This window comes from Macrotis lagotis, chromosome 3 (genome assembly GCF_037893015.1).
Source record: "Macrotis lagotis isolate mMagLag1 chromosome 3, bilby.v1.9.chrom.fasta, whole genome shotgun sequence".
Taxonomy (NCBI): domain Eukaryota; kingdom Metazoa; phylum Chordata; class Mammalia; order Peramelemorphia; family Peramelidae; genus Macrotis; species Macrotis lagotis.
The window spans coordinates 175,998,233-176,010,963 of NC_133660.1; the positions used below are offsets into that span (position 1 = coordinate 175,998,233).

Here is a 12,731-nt window from a genome sequence, read left to right on the forward strand (position 1 = left end):
TCAGATACAACACACTTCTGAACAGGGAAAGGATGAAAGGAGAGAGAGAGAGAGAAAATGGAATAGATGAGAGTAGAGGAAAAATATAGCTAGTGATAGCAACTGTGAAAAAATAATGAAGCAATTCTCTGTTGGCTATGATGGGGAAAGGCAACTCATCCCAGAGAGAGCCATTAGAATCTGAACACTGAAGTACACTTTTTTTTTTCTCTCTCACTATTCTTGAGACTTCTGATCTTCATTTTTGGGAGGAAGGGGGTTTATGATTATTCTCACAAAAAAATTATTGTAGTAATATAAAATAAAAAAACAAAAGGTGGTGAACAGTTCCAATCATGTCAAATGTTGCAGATATCATGCAGATTACAAACTGTAAAAAGGACGTCGATTTTGGCCATTTAAAAGATCATTGGTAACATTGGATAGAGTAACTTCGGTTGAGTGAGAAATCAAAAGTCAAAACAGAAAGCTGAGAAAACTGAGAGGAGACAAAAGTGAGGGAAGTTAGCTGTCAGGCTATGTACAATCTAGGGAGGATTTATTTGGTACAAAAGAGACTTGGGTATGTTTGTAAGCATTAGGAAACAAGCCAATGAATAAAGAAATACTGAAAATTAGAAAGATGAGATGATTTCAAGTACAATTACCTGAAGATTTGTTCCCTGACAAGGAACTTCAGAAACTAGAAAAGAAGGGATGAATTCAAGGGGTTTTGAAAGGCACAGAACAAGGAGGTGTTACCAAAGGGCTTTTATTTTCTTACTTAAATATGAAAATAAACTCAGCTGAGAACTTAGAGGTAAAATATTTTAGAAGGATTGAGAAGAGTGAGAAAAGAAGGCTATTGAGAGAGTAAAGCATAACTGAATACAGTATGTGCAACTTACACTGACAATTTGTCAAGAGTCCTAGAGGAGCTCCTATCACAATGGACAGATGCTATAGAAGATTTACAGGATAACAAGGAAAAGAGCTGCAAACTAAGTACATGCTTTGAGCCAAATTTATAAATTCATGTTCTCCTCTAAGACCATTAAGTAGTCCTTTCCTATTTCCTCCCAAAATTTCTCTCATTCTTAACCTTTAGCCTCTTTACTGCTTAAAAAAAAAACTCCTTATCTTCCATTTCTCATTCTCATCACATATATAGTCTTCAATATTTCAATAACTACTACTATCAAAAACCATTTTCATCCAAAGTACTATCTTCTCTCCCCTATTTATACTAATCTTCAAAAGACTTATATTGGCAGATTTTCTCTAACCCGTCTAATATTTGGGAAATGACGAACTTCAACAACCAGCAGTGACTGGAACAACAGGTCCTTAATAAAAAATTGTCTGACTATTCCATGGGAACACTTACTCAAATCCTAAGATTATGTGTTATTTCCATTCTGAAAGTTTAATGTCACAGGGGTAGATTTTTCCTGAAGAAGATGTACTGTGATCATTATTCTATCTGCATAAAAAAAAAAAATCATTTCCTAGCCGTGTGGCCTTGGGCAAGCCACTGAACCCCATTGCTTGAAAAAAAAAATCATTTTTTAGAAAAATGCCAAGTTACTTCCTGAGCTATTTATTCAAGATTGATGAAAATAGGGGCAGCTAGGTGGTGCAGTAGATAGAGCACCAGGCCTGGAGTCAGGAGTACCTGAGTTCAAATCCGGCCTCAGACACTTAATAATTGCCTAGCTGTGTGGCCTTGGGCAAGCCACTTAACCCCATCGCCTAGCAAAAAAACCTAAAAAAAAAATAAAAATGAAAATAAAAAAGAATTCTCCTTAATCTTTAAAAAAAAGATTGATGAAAATCAATTCAGTGATGGGAGTATGGTGGTGTTGATATCATAAACTAATAAAGGTTACTTAGTATTTTAGTTAGGTGTCTCTAGCTCCCTCTGAATTTTCCTTCCTGTTCATTTTCAGTAGATCTTTACCGGCGATTGGAAACTAATGTCCTATGGTTTGTGATACCTTTTTGCTATTTCTATAAAGTTATAAAAATCAAGTTCCCAAAACCAAACAATTTTTACTGCCAAGTTTATTGCAATTTACAACAAAATTCTCTTAATAACTGTGATTTCCTTATAAATTCAGCTAAAAAAATTATTCCCTCCAGCCCCTTGAATTTATTCTTTGGAGTCACGCAGAATATGTTTAATCCTAGCTCAACTTCTTCTTTTAAACAAAACATCAGAGTGTTTTTTATACATCTTATACATGTTTCCTCACTAAAGACTAGTTCAAATCTGACTAACCTGAAATTGAATCAGAACACTTTGGCCTTAGTTGAATTCTAAATGCCATTTACTGGCTCCAAATGAAGAAAAGAATATATTTTTATACACACACACACACACACACACCCGTGTGTGTATGTGTATAAAACCTATCAGGGAAATTTTGCTGAGTCCAAAGGACTTAAAAATAGGAAAAGTTCATTTCTAAGTTTATTTACAGAAAGTAGATCTGCTATGAGACCTAGTACCTATATTATTTTAATAATTATAGCTTTCATTTATAAAATTTTCAAAGTACTTGCAAAAATATGTGATTTCATTTGTTCCTCACAACCACCCAGTTAGAAAAAAAGTGCAACCTACTTTACAAAAAGTGCAACCTACTTTACAAATATACTAATTAAGTGACTTGGCTATTCATAAAGCTACTATTTAACACAGAATGTGAACTCAAATCTTTCTTTAGGTCATGCCCTTTTCTCACACTGCTTCTCTTAGGTTTAGTGTCTCTTTTTCCAAAAACTATTTTTGAGGGGGTAGCTAGGTGGCACAGTGAATAAAGTACTGAGCCTGGAGTCAGAAGGACCCGAGTTCAAATTTAGCTTCACACACTTAATAATTATCTAGCTGTGTGACCTTGGGGAAAAACAAAAACAAAACTATTTTGAGTAATAAGTGATAAAAATTCTATTTTACTGAATTTACATTTGTGCTTTATGAACATCATTCTTTCCTTGATTTGTGTTAAATTCTCATAATCAGTTGGAATAAATCCTAGTTTCTTTTGTATGTTTTCTAGACTTTATATTGCTTCCCTCTTAAAGAAGTAATGATACAGTTTAATTTATGATCTAACCAGAGTACAATAATGGCTGTATTACAGCAATCAAAAGCTACACATTTTATGCATGATGGCTCATGTGACTTCACAGTGACCAGTACATTTCAGTAAATGCAGTAAAAAAATTTTCCTATATGAATTAGTTCTGCCACCCTTTATATATCACCACCATTTATCCTCCCCAAATTCCCTGCCCATATACAAACATACATTTTTATTCTTGCTTTTAAATAGAAATTGTTGCAGCCCAAAAGGTTCTGGAAAAGCAATTTGTCCAAATCAGGTAAACAAAGGGTTCAACTCTAAACAACCCAGGAATGTTAAGTTAAAAATAAGCTAGTTGCTTTGGTGGTCAGTAGTGATACTTAAGGGTGATTGGTTAGAACAGCTAAAGAGAGATGAATAACCCCATAAAGTCAAGTAAAAGGAGGCATTATTTAAAGAAGTTAATGTTAATAATGGCTAACTGCTCAGTCTTCTCAGACTCTTTCACTTAGAGGAGAAAATTAAATTCTTGAAAATGGCATTCATTTCTTAAATTTCTGGTCCTCATTCCACCTCTCCATTTTTGGAGGCAAATTATCTACAAAAAAGAATTACTTGAATATGAAGTTTAATTTCTACCTTTCTGTTTAAACTTGGGCAATTCAAGGGCAAGTAGTTTTATCTTGCCTAAACTTCATACAAAATTGATACACAACAACTGGCAACTTAATAATTGCTAACATCAGAAGATACAAATAGATTTTTTTCAAACTCTTTTTTTAAGTTTTTGCAAGGTAAGTGGAGCTAAGTAGCTTGCCCAAGGCCACACAACTAGATAATTAAGTGTCTGAGACCGGATTTGAACCCAGGTACTCCTGACTCCAAGGTGCTTTATCCACTACGCCACCCTCAAACTCTTCAAAGAAAAATAACAGCTCTAAATTAATTAGTATTGTCCACATCAAATAACAAGTGACTATGAGTATGTAGACAACAATCAATTTCTATTCCAAAGTTTCACTATAATATTAACTCTACTCAAAGTAACAATAAAGATCCTTAAAAATCAAACACCCCTTTTTTCACACTGAGATCTACTTATACTTATTTTTAAAGTTCTGATCAATGAAAAAAAGTTTAGAAAAGGAAAAGGAAAAATAGGAAGGACAGTTAACAGTAACAGGTATAGTTAACCCAGCACACAGATGAGGATTGGCACAAGATAATCAAAATGATCAAGAAATAAATCCCAGGTGTTGCTCTGGAATCCAAACATAGACATTCTTAACTCCAACAATAAGTAAAAATATGGCACTTGCTAGGTGCAAGCAAGAAAGAATCATATTTCCCAGATAAGTTAGCTTGAAGACTAAATTCCACAAGTCAAGAATCCATAACAGTGAGACAAGTTCTAAACAGAAATTAGGAGGGTAAAAGAAGTAAAATAGTTTGCAATGTCTTTATATGCCAATAAACATCCTCATTAGACATCAACTTGTTGGAAGTAGGTAGAAATCAGAGATGATTTTGCAGTAATACTGTACCTGTAAAAATGTTTAACTTAAATTATGTTTTCACAGTTGACAACATCTATAGGTTTTTACTTCCAGAGTTTTCTCTTTTCACCTATCCTATGCCCAGTGATGCACAATAAAAATTCACCCCAACCCCAACATTTGCCAAGGAAGAGTTTGAATGCATGGAGGTAGAGTTTGAATGACAGGCATTCAAATTCTCCTGCAGAGAACACAAAGGCTGGCCACAGAGCCTGAATGCCAAAGGCACACTTAGCAAAAGACAATTTTACAGAACTCTTTTGGCAAGCACTCATTCTATGGTCAGAAGCTGAAGCACAAGGACACTCTCGAGGTCTCTCTCAAGAACTTTAGTATCAACTATGAGACAATAGCACAAGACTGCCTTTCGTGGTGTGTCCAAATCAATGAAGCCGCTGTACTCAGGAGCAAAAGAGAATCTCAGAAGCACACAGGAGAAATTCTGAGCTGTGAAAATCCAGAGCCACCTCCATTCCAAATTTTCTATCAGACCACTGGTGCCTGACCTGTGGTAGAGCCTTCCAAACTCAAAGTAGACCGATCAGCAACATTGTGATATCATTGTTCTTCTTTGAAAATGAAGGACGCACAACAGCTGAAAAAGGTTTCCAGGACTGCAAGATAATTCTCAGAGGAATAGAGGGAACTCAAGGTATCACAAAATGATAGTTTAAGAACCAGGACAGTCCTAAATCTATTGATCTAATGATACTGAGAGGTCATCCAGTTCAACTTTCTCATTTTATAGAAGAGAAAATTGAGATAAAGTGACTTTCTCAAGATTTGGCACAGCCAAGATTTAAACCTAGATCTTCTGACTCCAAATCTTTTTTTCCATTGTATCCTGTGGCCTCAGCTCTTAAGATTTTGACAGAAGTTCCTTAAAATAATGATCCTGGCAGGAATACTTCCAAGATCACAAAAAAGGGTTAACCTCCTACTGTTCAAGACCCACTTTAGTCCTTTGGATACTTTCCTGATAATAATACAATCTATTTGATCCAGACAACAATTCTATGAGGCAGATGTTACTATTACTTAAGAAAGCTTAAATGATTTCTTCAGACATATACATACACATTAGTAAGCTGTTAGTCAGGATATGAATTCCATGTCTTTTTGACCCCAAGTCCAGTACTCAATCCACTTGTCACTAGTAAAAATCAGAGAGATCTACAAGGAATAAAAAATGTTTAGACATCAGAAGTTTAGGGTCAGAATGCTTTCCAGGAATAGGAAAGCATGTGAGCAAAGGCAAGGAGATGGCAAAGCAGTCAGTAGTCCAGTGTAACTGAAGCATAGACTGCCTAAAAAAAAGAGTAATATGAGATAATGATAGAAAAGTAGGTTGGAACATGATTGTCTTTGTTCAGCAGGCATAGGAAGCCATTTAAAGTTTGATAAATATATGTTGATAGAGAGAGACATGTTTACAGGAGGAGGAGGAGGAGGAGGAGGAGGTGTGGAGGTGGAATACATCAGGTTTTAGGTTCACTTGTGCCCATACCAGTAGGACATCCATGACAGAAACATATCCAACACAATATTGTTAGTCCATGATACAACTTTCAATCAAACTTATAGGCTTCATTTTTTAATTATATACACAAAACTTCACTGAGCATTATGTGCGAGGCAACTAGTTAAGAATGTATTCATATCAGTGGATTAACACTAATTTTTCTTTAAAAGCAATTTTTCACTATATTTATTAAACAATATAATCACCTATCTTTCATGCAGTTTCATCCTTTGATGAAAAAACTTAATTAAGTTTTGAAAACTACATAACATCCAAGCTATCGTCTATGGCTTTTACTTAAGTAAGTAAACATTAGAAAGTGTGGAAATATCTATGTGACTTCCTCAGGTGCAAGTTTATTTGGGTTCCCACTATCATCAGTATCACTGACCTTCCAAAGTCTAATGAATATTCTAAAAACAAAGCCCAACAGCTAGCTTCAAATGAAGCAATCAATATCAATTTTAAAATTTAACAAGAATACCTAACATTAAAAACCATAGGGCATAAAAATTTGATATGTGGCAAATGTAATTAGTATATATTCAGTCTAGTTTCATTTTAACAGATTGCATTCTAAAAATTTAAATTTTCTCCAATCCAGTTCTATAAACGTTGTGAAATGTGCATAGATACAAATAAAAAATAAATACAACTTATTAACCTACAATCAGGAAAGCTAGGTGGCACAATAGATAGTGCACCAGCCCTGGAGTCAGGAGGACCTGAGTTCAAATCTATCCTCAGACACCTAATAATTGCCTAGCTGTGTGACCTAAGGCAAGTCACTCAACCCCATTGCCTTAAAACCAAAAGCTTATGTACTCTCTATAAATACAAAATATCTTGCTTACTTAACCACAAGTTTATAAACATACAAAAATATCACCACTCAAAATGAAAAAAAAGCAAATTTTTTTACATCTACTCATTTCTATGCTAATTTCAGATGTCATTTATCTCTTCAAAATCAGTGACCACATTCAAAACACTGAACTTAAAGATCCTTTAAAGATTCTATAAGAAGACCAAAAGCTCTTTTCAAATTTCAACAGCTTTAATTTTGTTTTTTAAATAAATCTACATTGGAAGAAAATCTGATCACAAAGTCTTGGATTCCAAGGTGAAAATCTCTAAGGTCACCTTTTCCCCCTTACTATTTCATGAATTCCATTTCAGTATCACTGAAAATAAACTTTTTTTTTTTGCAAGGAAAATGGGGTTAAGTGGCTTGCCAAGGCCACACAGCTAGGTAATTTATTAAGTGTCTGAGACCAGATTTGAACCCAGGTACTCCTGACTCCAGGGCCGGTGCTTTATCCACTATGCCACCTAGCCGCCCCTGAAAATAAACTTTGACCAAAAAAAAATAAAAAAATAAAATTTCATGGTTTTTATGATTGGCTTTGATATCAATAATGAAAGCAAACTAAATAATAAATTCTGATATATAATTCAAAGTTGACAGAGGTCCTCCCTTTACATCCTTTCCATTAATTTTGAGCTACAATTTCATTAAAAAAAAAATTTTGAACTCATTTGTTAAGAATAGATTTGGAGATCAAACGCAGATAAAAGTCTTAAAACAATGAATTTTAAATATTTGAAAAGACCACATCATTTAGATTTCTAAATTCATAACTAAAAAAAAAAATCAAGACTATCCTTTCATATGATATCAAGACTATCCTTTCATATGATAGTAAGTTAAGAATGCTTGTTATAAATTTTTTTTTTACAACTGCAAAGGCTGATCAGACATGCAGAATGCCTTTGTTATCTGTTGAAATTCTTGGTAAATATAAACTCATAATGCATGAACAAATTTTGGACAGAGAATCACCAAACCCAAAGTAGAGAAGGAATATGAATTTGACTACATAGTCAATTAACATGACTTAACATGACAAAGGAACATAAATATATATATATTAAATATATATATATATATATGCATTAAATTGGGAGTCCTCATCTAATAAACATAAGTGGTGTTAGAATCCTTTTTTGATTTGACCTATGGTCTGGAATTGGTTTTCAGCCAAGATTAAATGATGGGACCCTTATAAATATTCTATTCAACAGATCTGGAGGAAGAAAGAGAAAGAAAAAAAATGCTTGCTTTCAGATATACATGGATGGAGTGCAGATATTCCCAAAAGATAATGTGACCCAGCCAGCCATCTATGGTTTTTCTTCTGGACACAGCCAAGACAGTTTTCCCATTCTAATTTTACCACCCCAAATAACTCCCATGGGGACACAGAGCACATAGGAATAGCTGTATTCATTTAGTTAAGCATAAACAAGTATGTCTAGTAACCCCGAATTCAAGTCTTTAGACACTATAGTAATAAATCAGTCACCTTTAAAAGGTCAAGAAATCAATATTAGAATTTAGTGATAAGGAAATGGAAAAGGAAGTGTTAAATCCATATTAAGTGTTGTACAAACTTTGCTACACAAAATCTATTTTTAAAATAGCAATCTAATGTGTTAACACAAAGAAAACCTAACCTTTTACTATGACAACTCAGGTTAGATGTCCTGAAACACGCCTCCACTGCATTAAAGTTAGAATCACCTAATATTCTGTAGCAGTACATATATTTAGGTCTCTAGAGCACGCAGTGGTTTCTGCACTGTAGCACAAAAATACCAAGTCATTCTTCCATTCATTTTGGCACTAGAACAAACATACAGGTCAAAGTTCACACACATGCTCTATAGAAAAGACTCTTGTGGCCTACGAAAACCATACACAAGCACCTTAATTGTATAAAGTAGCTAGTCATTTTTTTAAAACATGAGATACTATGTCTATATGCAAAGATGTGACTTTTTTTTCATCCACTCATGGTAGACTCAGTGAGTTTTTAGGTCTAAATGTCAACTGATACTTATTCTTCATCATTGAAGTAGAATACTAAATTCCAAAAGTAACACTCCTACTTATTATCAAAGTACCATAATAACAAGCCATTAAAAAGGAAGGATCATGATCATAATGATGCTATTCTGTCTCTTTTGTAAGGAAGATACATAAAATTCCCAATTAAAGCTAATTCCATTCTTTCATTATCATATGGTAATAAGGAATGCAGTCTCTGTTTCTGTTGAAAATTGTGGAGATGGGCATTGTTTGAATTACATGACAAGCCCTAAGAACAGCCAGTCTGTTGCATCGAGGCAACACCAATCAGTGAGCATTATCTACAAGAAACAGGAAGAATTGTGACCAACTGAAAATTTCTAATCCTTCTTTGGACGGTCCACGATAATTCAATCACCTATCAGCCTTGTTCAGAAGACAGTCGGTGGACTTACACATTTTCAAATGCTCTTTTCCAAAATACTTCTACAAGTTAACGAAAAAAAGAAACATAATGAAGTTTGGGGCACAAGTGAAGTCACCGAGGCAATGTTTTAAGAGGAATGGCCTCCTGAGCTTGTAAAGATTATTTTAGAAGCTGGCCTAGGCGGTCTTCTCCTCCCTCCCCCGCTGTCATTGGCCAAAAATAAGGAATCCGGCGGAGAAGCGCCTTTCTTTCTGGAGCCCAGGCCCCGGAGGGGCCGGCGGCGAGGCCCGCTCCGTGCGGCGGCCTCCCGGCGCCCCGGGCCGGCGTGCACACAGGCCGGGCGCGCCCGGGCCCGGGGCCTCGGGAGGCCGCCCAGGGCCTCCCCGCCCCCCGCCCCGCGGCCTGCTCCCCGCGGCCGGGCCCCCGACCCCCCGCCGGCCCCGGGCCCCGGGCCCCGGGCGGGGGAGGGGCGGCGCCGGGCGGGGCGGGGGGCGGCCGGGCCGGGTTCCTGACCTCCTCGCTCTTCAGCACCTCCTTGAACTCTCGCTTGATCCGCTGCACCGCAATGTTGGCCATGTCTCCTCCCGCAGCCGTTTCGCGCCCCCCGCCGCCGCCGCCACGACCGCCGCCGCCGCCGCCACCTCCTCCGCCGCCGCCGCCTCCCTCAGCGCGTCAGAGCCGAGCCGGGGAGCCGTGCCGCCTCCGCCGCCGCCGCCTCCGCCGCCGCCGCCGCCTCCGCCGCCGCCGCGCTGCTCTCAGTGGACTCGCCTCCGCGCCCGGCCACCAAAATGGCGCCGGGGCCGCGCATGCGCACGGCGGCGGCCCGGCCGGGGGCCCCCAGGAGGCGGCCGAGCCCGGCGGCCGCGCGCGCCCCTCCCCCCGCCGCGAGGCCTGGCGGGGCGGCGGAGGGGCGAGGGCCGCAGGGGCGCCGCGGGGGGGCCATTCCGGGACGGCCCCCCCTGACCCCTTGACCCCGTCACAAGAGAGCGGGACGAGGCCGGGGCGGGGGCGGGGGTGAGCCAGGCCGGAACGGCGCGCCCTGCCCCCCGGCCGGCCTTCACTTTGTTACGCGGGGCAGCCCGGCACGGGGCACTGCCCCCCGCACCCGGGCCCGCACGGGCAGCCCGGCACGTGGGCACTGCCCCCCGCACCCGGGCCCGCACGGGCAGCCCGGCACGTGGGCACTGCCCCCCGCACCCGGGCCCGCACGGGCAGCCCGGCACGTGGGCACTGCCCCCGCACCCGGGCCCGCACGGGGCACTGCCCCCCGCACCCGGGCCCGCACGGGCAGCCCGGCACGGGGCACTGTCCCCCGCACCCGGGCCCGCACGGGCAGCCCGGCACGTGGGCACTGCCCCCCGCACCCGGGCCCGCACGGGCAGCCCGGCACGGGGCACTGTCCCCCGCACCCGGGCCCGCACGGGCAGCCCGGCACGGGGCACTGTCCCCCGCACCCGGGCCCGCACGGGCAGCCCGGCACGTGGGCACTGCCCCCCGCACCCGGGCCCGCACGGGCAGCCCGGCACGGGGCACTGTCCCCCGCACCCGGGCCCGCACGGGCAGCCCGGCACGGGGCACTGCCCCCCGCACCCAGGCCCGCACGGGCAGCCCGGCACGGGGCACTGCCCCCCGCACCCAGGCCCGCACGGGTAGCCCGGCACGGGGCACTGCCCCCCGCACCCGGGCCCGCACGGGGCACTGCCCCCCGCACCCGGGCCCGCACGGGCAGCCCGGCACGTGGGCACTGCCCCCGCACCCGGGGCTCCGGGCGAGCAGCGCTGTGCGCCCCAACAGCACCGCGGGGCGATGACCAGCCTGCGTGGACTCGGGCATCGCATCTCTGCAACACTTGGGCAGCGTGGGACCGTCTGCCATGGAGAATGCCATCTGTATCCGGAGAAGCCACTGCGGAGTTTGGACAGACCAAGGACCACTGCCTTTCATTTAGGGGAAACTGTTATCTTACTGTCTGACCTTGCTCTCCCTTACACTTTATGTTTCTTTCCTAAGGAGATGATTTCTCTCTCACCACATTCCATTTGGACCAATGGAAACAATGTAAAGTTTAGCAAATTGCCTTCTGTGGGGGGGAGGGAAGTAAAATTAGGGTAAAAATTATAAAACTCAAAATAAATAAAATCTTTAAAAAACTGATATCTTACTGTCTGAACTTATCTCTTATACTTTATGTTTCTTCCTTAAGATATGATTTTTCTCTCATCACATTCCATTTGGATCAATGTATACCATGTAAAGTTTGGCAAATTGCCTTCTGTTGGGGGGAGGGAAGTAAAATTAGGGGAAAAATTATAAAACTCTAAATAAAATCTTAAACTGATATCTTACTGTCTGAACTTATTTCTTATACTTTAATGTTTCTTCCTTAAGATATGATTTCTCTCTCATCACATTCCATTTGAATCAATGTATACCATGGAAACAATGTAAAGTTTGGCAAATTGCCTTCTGTGGGGGGAGGGAAGTAAAATTAGGGGAAAAATTATAAAACTCAAAATAAATAAAATCTTTAAAAAACTGATATCTTACTGTCTGAACTTATCTCTTATACTTTATGTTTCTTACTTAAGGAGATGATTTCTCTCTCATCACATTCCATTTGGATCAATGGAAACAATGTAAGGTTTGGCAAATTGCCTTCTGTTGGGGGGAGGGAAGTAAAATTACAGAGAAAATTATAAAACTCAAAATAAATAAAATCTTAAAAAAACTGATATCTTATTGTCTGAACTTTTCTCTTACACTTTGTTTCTTCCTTAAGGATATGATTTCTCTCTCATCACATTCCATTTCATTCAATGTATACCATGGAAACAATGTAAAGTTTGGCAAATTGCCTTCTGCAGGGGGTGGGGGAAGGGAAGTAAGATTAGAGGAAAAATTGTAAAACTCAATATCTTAAAAAAAAATCCTCATCAGAGACTACCCATGGTTCTCTACCAGGACTCAGGCTTTTCTATAAAGTCATCTGTCAATGCTAAACAGACCCTTCTAAAATACTGTCATTCACCAAGATGATCACCTTCTTATAATAATAATAATAATAATAGGCAGTATGAATGCTCTTGGGCCAATATGGTGTAACTCCTTTATTAAACTTTCACAAGGGCAAATTCATTTAATATTGAATTCCCCATACATACATCTACAGTAGGAAAATAGATGAATGACTATTGCCTTTAGTTTTCTAAAATGCCTTTTAAAGCAATGGGGTCATAGATTGAAAGCCACAAAGATATCTCATTTTAAAGATGAAGAAACTTAAGAC

General features: G+C 40.5%; 1 protein-coding gene across 3 annotated transcripts in view; it reads right to left on the minus strand.

Moving 5' to 3' along the window:
* The window catches only part of UBE2K (ubiquitin conjugating enzyme E2 K), a 94,466-nt gene extending 84,399 nt beyond the window's left edge, over nt 1–10,067 (minus strand). The window contains exon 1 of one of the 3 annotated variants that reach the window (XM_074229601.1): nt 9,959–10,067. In XM_074229601.1, coding sequence (XP_074085702.1) covers nt 9,959–10,021 — 63 coding nt within the window. In that variant the 5' untranslated portion in view covers nt 10,022–10,067. The remainder of the gene's footprint in view (nt 1–9,958) is intronic. The other 2 variants (XM_074229605.1, XM_074229602.1) reach the window with 2 other exon arrangements.
* Between the last annotated feature and the right edge of the window lie 2,664 nt (nt 10,068–12,731).